Source organism: Stylophora pistillata, chromosome 1 (genome assembly GCF_964205215.1).
Source record: "Stylophora pistillata chromosome 1, jaStyPist1.2, whole genome shotgun sequence".
Lineage (NCBI taxonomy): Eukaryota > Metazoa > Cnidaria > Anthozoa > Scleractinia > Pocilloporidae > Stylophora > Stylophora pistillata.
The window spans coordinates 5,674,706-5,682,386 of record NC_142519.1 but is presented as its reverse complement, the minus strand read 5'-3'; the positions used below and the strand labels follow the sequence as shown (position 1 = coordinate 5,682,386).

At 36.5% G+C, this 7,681-nt stretch overlaps 2 protein-coding genes across 2 annotated transcripts; both read left to right on the top strand.

The window, feature by feature from the left end:
- The first annotated feature begins 9 nt into the window (after window positions 1-9).
- On the top strand, window positions 10-910 carry LOC111324660 (calcyclin-binding protein). Its single transcript, XM_022928273.2, has one exon. The coding sequence runs from the start codon at window positions 95-97 to the stop codon at window positions 740-742; it is 648 nt and encodes a 215-aa protein (XP_022784008.2). The 5' UTR covers window positions 10-94; the 3' UTR covers window positions 743-910.
- Window positions 911-2,858: 1,948 nt separating this feature from the next.
- On the top strand, window positions 2,859-7,433 carry LOC111324663 (AP-3 complex subunit sigma-1). Its single transcript, XM_022928276.2, has 6 exons — window positions 2,859-3,026; window positions 3,797-3,888; window positions 4,312-4,423; window positions 5,200-5,271; window positions 5,415-5,522; window positions 5,921-7,433. Exons 1-6 carry the CDS (start codon window positions 2,958-2,960, stop codon window positions 6,059-6,061), a joined length of 594 nt encoding a protein of 197 aa, XP_022784011.1. The 5' UTR covers window positions 2,859-2,957; the 3' UTR covers window positions 6,062-7,433.
- Window positions 7,434-7,681: the final 248 nt, after the last annotated feature.

The following is a 7,681-nucleotide window of genomic DNA, read 5'->3' as shown; positions in this document are numbered from 1 at the left end:
TCACGGCTAAAGACTTCATGAAAGTTGCTGATCTCACGAGGTTGAGCCACGAGTTACCAAAGAAGTTCTCTGCAAGGAGGAATTTTTTTCCATTATGGAGAAAATTCAAGAACTTAAAGAAACGAGAGACGAAATTCAGAATCTGTTCTCCACTGCAACTCGAGAGCGTGTTAAAAAAGTCCTACAAGACGAGCTGGAACGCGTAGAACGAGAAATCGAAACTGAAGAAAAGAGAGCAGCGAAGCCCGCCTTTAAGAAACCGCAAGTCACCTTGACTAAAATCACGTCGTACGCTTGGGATCAATCGTCGAAATTCGTGAAAATTTACATCAACTTGGAAGAAGTGGAAACTCTTCCTGAAGAGAACGTCTCCACGAAATTTACCTCCAAGTCATTGGAGTTGAAAGTACTTGGTTTGAAAGGCAAGAACTATCATTTTCAGATAGTCAATCTGTTGCATCCTATTCTTCCCGAATCCAGCTCGGTGAAAGTCAAATCTGGACGCGTGACTCTCCTTTTGAAGAAGGACAAAGACGAAAATTGGTCATGTTTGACTGTGACAGAGAACTTGAAGAAAATGAAAGAGCAGCCGAAAGTGGACGATAAAAAGGATCCAGGAGAAGGAATAATGGACCTGATGAGAAAAATGTACGATGAAGGAGATGATGAAATGAAGAGAACCATAGCAAAAGCGTGGACGGAGTCAAGAGAAAAACAGAATACATTCGATCCGTTGTCCTAGGCTCTATTTTTGACTCAAGTATGTAATCTTGATTACATAGTTCTAGACTGGATTGTTTTGTTAGAGACAATTTTGAGTACTTTTGTTTTGTAATGAGCCCAAGCTCAGCATGGAACTTTTTAATAACCACTCTAGCGCTCAGATATGATTTGCAAATGAAGCTGTCGAGGAACTCTGAAAAAAAGTTCTTCTTGTGTTCATAATTATCCTGATTTAAAATATTTGTGAATGCTCCTAGTACTGATCATGTGTTAGTACATGTACCCGTACCAAAATCCAGGCAAACTGATAGGTTCTTCTCTGATAATGCAACCTTACCTTAATTTGTGTTGGTTTACTTATTAGATGCCACCTGAGAATAAATACGTGTACTAAGAGTTGCCTTTTCCCACTGTGTAGAAGTTTCAGAGAGAGTTTTTAACAAATAGATCACAGATAACTTCAAATGTGGTTAGAATAAGAAAGTGGCACATAAGGCTCTGCCAAGTATGTAGCTGATGCTTCCCATATTTTGAAGTCTTCTGTGTACTGTAACTGAACAGATGCACATTGACATGGAATGTATTGGTTTTCAATAATATTAGATCAGCAAAAAGTTGTTGATGGTGATGTTATCAAAGCACCTGTCCTCTAGTAGATCATAGGTAAGAACCAATCAATATGCACGCATGCATTAGTCAGAATATCATCTGAATAGTTACAATGTATTTATCTGTGAGAGCTCATTAAGTGTTGAGATTATGATCTGAGATTAGTCACCTACATTCCTTTAGGAATGATTACCTCAAGATCATTGAAGAGCCCAACACAAACTTAAGGGTTTTTTTTGTCAGGTCAAAAGATCACAACAAAATGGTAATAACTGTTAAATTCTGTGTAGGTAGTTGTCAGTCAGATAAAAGTAAAATAAACGTCTTTTTGTTATTGGTAGAGTAGAATGGTCTTAAGAGAAGTAAAAATGTTACAGCCTGTGTTGATCCTCCTCTTTCTCTTTCTCTCTCCCTCTCATTGAGGTGAATATGCTCATCCAACAATGACACAACTGATGCCAGTGTGATTAATTGCAAAACAATCTTATGATGGTTTTGGACTGAAAATTGTCATGCAACATGCACTCATTTGGTTTTGTTTGTATTCGTTCTTAAGTTTGTTTTGGTGGTAGATTGCTTGGCAGTGAGACTCGATCACTCTTAGTAGTAAGGCATACAGTAAGTTCTGGTCTCCCTCGGCAGGACTACATGCAGTTTTATTCTCAATTTCATTGTAGAAGTTCAACAGTTTGAAAAATAAATTATCCAGCTTGCATTGATTGATAAAGCAACGGTTTTAATTAGAAAACATGATAATTTGCAACTGATGGTGGTAGTTTTCACTTGTGGATACAGCTGTTGCAATAAAATAATGTTGGAAAAAATGATAAAAGTGCATGTGACAATCTTGAAAGGTAATCTGGGTATGGTATAATCAAGTAATTTTTGATAAATCAAATAAATGAATAGATTCATCAACCATTGGATGCATTTTCATTACATACAGAGATGTTTTCTCAGACCTCTGGGAAATTCTGAGGTCAAGGAACACCTGGAAACTCCCCACAATATATCTCTTGGGGTTATGGTCCTGTGCACTTTTACTCTTTTTTTGTGACAACGTCTCTCAAAGCAGTTGTGTATATATACCAATGAAACTATAATACAAAGCTAGACCCAGAAACAATTTTAACAATCCAGAGGCAGATCCAGGAATTTTTGATTGGGGGGGTGGGGGGGGGGGGGTTCCAAACTTTGGTTCAGAAAGGACTGTTGGACTCTTTTGAGGCAAATTACTTCTCCCCCACACCCCCTCCCACCACTCGCGGTTGCACGTTAAAATTCCTTGGCTGCTTACTGCTTACTTGGATTCATTAAAAAAAATAAGCCAGTTAAAAAGTGATATACAATCCTGTCGATGTAAGAGTTTCAGTCTCAAAGTTGTAAGCATCAGCTCAGGTAGGGGGAGTCCGGACCCCCCCCGACCCTCCCCCTGGATCCGCCACTGCAATCTAAGCTTTTAATTCGCCCACACTGTACGCGTGAAGCCTGGAGTCCTGGACCTGGATTAGCTGTGCAAAGTGGCCAAGGAATTGTGGGAAGCATCTTGGCCGCCATCTTGAACGCAGGTGATCGAACTCGAAAACTGTATTACGTGTTTTCATTCGTTTTTCTCTTATTTTGAGATGATTAAGGCAATACTTGTATTCAACAACCATGGGAAGCCGCGGATGACGAAATTTTTTGTGCATTATGTGAGTAGCTTTCCCCCTTTAGTTTGATTTCTCACAGGGAACTAACCTTAGACCTTCTTGTACTAGCTGTACACCAATTAATTCGCCACAGTGCCACAGAAAAGGGAGAAAACTGGATGAAACAGGAAGAAATTAACGTAGAATTTATCCATCTTCACATATTTTAAATCAAGGAGCTAGTGCGTCTTTGCATAATTTTTACTGTATAATTGCAATAAGAAAGAAATAGAGCTTTAAAAAAACATTTTCCTTTTGAGTGTCGAGAGTGATCCTTGACGATTGTCCTCTGTATTTTTCCTTTTCAGGATAGTCTCTTTTCTCTTAGTGAAAAAAAAAAAAAAAAAAAAGAATCGAACCACATGTATACCAATCACTTTCACAGCTTAGAGCAATCATGTCATGGCGTGGTTACTTTCAGCTCCCTTGAATTTGTGTTGCTTCTGAGAATACCTAAGAATTGGCCGTAATAATTTCAAGGTAAAAAAGTTTGATACTCTCCAGGCATGAAAACTCATCATGTTCGGTAGCCCGGCTTGGCACTCAGCACAAAAAGAAATTCCTGTGTATCTCTACATATTCTAAAGAAAGTTGGCCTTCATAGTCTGTGTAAGGATTTAACCAAATGTGACTTGTACATTCAAAGCAGTTTTTCAAGGTTAAAGCTCAGAGATTTGTATTTCACATTCAGACATGAATCTTCCTTGAAACAATGCTTGCGACCAAGCATAAAGATAATCAAATGCCATTTCCTTGTGTTGATTTTGTTTCAGTCTGAGGATATGCAGCATCAAATAATAAGAGAGACATTTCACATAGTCTCAAGAAGAGATGACAATGTTTGTAATTTCTTAGAAGGAGGAACGTAAGTAACTTTACTTAACTGTACTTCCTTGAGTTTTTTTTGTGCCTTTAAGTCACTTTGCAGCAAATGGTTTGAACCCAATAGTTGTAACATTTGATTGTGAGCTCTAATCATCCCATTGAGAGTTGACCCAAGATGGGCTGTTGTTGGTTGTAGTGATTGATTTTTTATTAACCCGAGAGTCTAATTATCCTGACTTCTGCTGAGGTTATCAAAATGTCATTCACTAATGCTCACAACAGGTGTACTCAGGATTATTCTCACCAAGACGCTTAATGAAATGTAATGACGCATAATGAAATGTAAGTTACTATAGACATGTACATTATCATTTTGCTTGGAAATATTTTTGTAATAAATCAAAGCTGTTGATCAATTTTTTACAAAAATGCCTTGGAAACTTACAGTCATGGTTGATTTTAGGTTGATCGGAGGTTCTGACTTCAAGATTATATACCGACATTATGCTACGCTTTATTTTGTGTTCTGTGTGGATTCTTCAGAGAGTGAGCTAGGAATACTTGATCTTATACAGGTAAGTGGAAGTATAAAATCAACACAGCATCAACATTGAACTTAAGAGTGAGCCTATTTGCTGCTTCAGTTTATAAATCATTCTAAAATTGTGAAAGAACCTGGTGAAATCCAAGTAAGAGACTGAGGCGGGTCTTACAAATGTGATTCTGATCTCAGGTGGATTCAACTTTATGATAAACTAGTTTATTCATGAAGATAGTAGTGTTTCAACCCTTGGCATGCCTGTAATACCCAATTTATGAATAAATGACTTAGCAAAGATTTTAGGAAACATTATTTTCAAACTTACTAACTAAAATTGCTCTTAGCTTATGAAGATTATTTTTAGCAACTGAGTTAGATGTTCAGATATCTCTTTGGAAATTTTTTCCCCTAAGCACTCTAATTTTCACCTCTATGAAGCAGTTGTGGTTGCCCCTCACCAAGTCCTAACAGCCTCTTTGTATTGTCTTCTACTTGTGTTGAATGGTCACTTAGGACGGAATCACATCAATCTCCCAAAATCAATGTTAATATTATTTTTAAGAAAGATTTTGTAAATGAAGTGGTCAATTATCACATAAAATGGCAAGTTTCATCATCTTTTGTAATATCCCTATTCTGTAGAACCTCTATTGAGTGGCCAGCCTGTGTTAAGTGGTTATTCAGCCATTCTCGGAGGGTGATTGCTTACTACAGGTTGAACTGTATTGTAAAACGCCATAGAAAAGTGATGGTGAGGGCCGTATATTTTTATTCAATCATTGATTAATGGTTATATTTTGTTTCTTCTAGGTATTTGTGGAAACTTTGGACAAGTGTTTTGAAAATGTCTGTGAGCTGGATCTTATATTTCATATGGATAAGGTATGCAAACAGAAACATTTATTGTGTGCTCAATTTGCAGTGTCTAAGCAGATGTATGCAGTGGTTTAAAGTCATGTTAGGTTAAAACAATTCAAACAACCGGTAGTTTAATTAATTTTTTATTTTCTTTGCTTCACATATAGGTTCACTTTATTTTACAAGAGATAGTAATGGGTGGTATGGTACTAGAAACAAACATGTCTGAGATTTTAACCCACATTGAGGCACAGAATAAACTAGAAAAATCAGAGGTAAGATGCATCTTCAAAATTATCAATAAGTTATTATAACAGTGTCATGTCCCTTGGCAGATATGAATACCATCTTTAGGCAATTCTGGTATAATGTTAGGATTGACAAAATATTTTAGCTAACACCCACAGATTAGTAATTTGATTAGGAAAGAGGTCCCGATTGAAGTTGTAATCTCTCTATTTCTGTAATCCATTTTGGAAAAAGAATTGCAGTGGGTCTGTTTAATGGTGATTGCTGTCATTTGCCATGGAAGCAATTTGGTGACTTGTGTTCATTGGTCATATTGCGAACTGTTACTGACAGTCTGAAGTTAAGATGATAGGCTGATTTCTATTTCACTCTTCACGAATGCTTCCATTACTTCTTACCTTATAAATTGTTTTCTTTTTCCTAGGCTGGAATAAGTGCTGCACCTCAAAGGGCAATGTCTGCTGTTAGAAATATCAGTCCAAACCTACACAATCTTCCAAAACCAAATATAAATTTACCATCTATCAAATCACTGCCACATATAAATTTACCTTCCTTCAAGTAGAGTTAGAGATGTTCTATTTTTCTAGTTAAAAGAATATAACTGTTGTTGATAATGCAGCATAGAATGAAATAATTTTATTTTCATGTACAGGTTATTACAGTTGCAGTTAGCTTAGAGTTACATAGGGTAGTATTGGTTACACAAGAGAATGGAATCCAGGACTGGGTTGTTCAAAGGTGGTTTAAGATAACCCAGGGTTACCGTGAAATTTAATTGCAGATCTGAAAGCTTTAAAATTAATTTCACTTTAATTCCATTTGTTTACAATTTGGTGATTGAATGCTCTGAGAAGAATTGGGAAAATTATCTTAAAATGGCTTTTGAACAGAGAAATATAGAAACCTGGATTAAAATTTAACCCTGGGTTAGTGCTAATCGGTCTTCGAACAACTGGGCCCAGGTCTGTAATGCTGATACTGTCTCTCAGGTCCTGAACAAATCTTGGGTCTCAAAGATAGAGCACTTGAAAACACTGATGCCCCCTGACTTTAAATTTAAACCATATTAATTCAAGGTTGTTACTGCAGTGTTTAAGATTTATAGCTGTCAAAGGACACTCACCATTGGTCAGAACTGGCCCAGCAAAGTGCCTAATTTAGGTTAGCTTTTTTGTAATTTTTTTTCCCATTCAAGTCTTTTTCAATACTTTAAGGAAAAATTTCTCAAAGAATAGGGATTATAATATTTAGGCTGAGAAAAGTGAAAAGCTAGTCATGAGTATCTGGATTTGTTTCATGAATGGCTAGACTGGCTTCTGGTTTTCATTGATGGTGAGAACCATGATACAACTGATAAAATACCTTAGTGCTGTAATCTCTTGGATGAATTAAAGTGCTAGATGTAACTGCCTGTCTTTAAGGCCAAGTTTTGTTCAATACTGGGGCAGTTAGCAAATGATGATAGGAGAAAAAGTATTATTAATAGTGGTTGATCTTCATACCAAGCACACTGTTCATGGTGTGTTTTTAAAATTTGGACAATGGAAATCTAAAAGTTGCCCCGTCTGTGTTGGAAAGGACCAAGGTGCAATTTTGTAATCAAACATCAAAAGTAATCAGGGGTTGTTGTGGTTTTGCATTATTGCACTGACATAGCTCTTGCCATCCTCCGAGCTACCAATAAGTTGCAAAATAAAAACTAATGCTGCATTTTTCTCACCTGATTCCTACACTTTAGCCAATGTTTTAAAGTCCTTACTTTGTGAGATTTTCTTTCACACCAATTTGCCTTAATAATTGTGATTTGGGTGTAACTGTACAACATTCAGTCCAGAAGTGTCATCACTTATGACATTTGTAAAGTAAACGAAGCATCAGAAGAAAAACAATTCAGAAAAAAACAAATAAAGGTCATGGAACAATTTTGTGTAAAATCAATGGCTCAGCTAATCACATTTCAGTTTGTCTGGAGATAAGAGTACTATAGGACGACTGAGTATTGCATCTCTCAGTCACAGCTGAATTACCTGCCTATATAAATACTTGTGACATTCTCTAATACATTTTCTTATTTTCATTTATGGTTTCTAAAAGCATGTACATGCACCAATTGAATTACCTGCATATATAAATACTTGTGACATTCCCTTAGACTAATACACTTTCTTATTTTCATTTATGG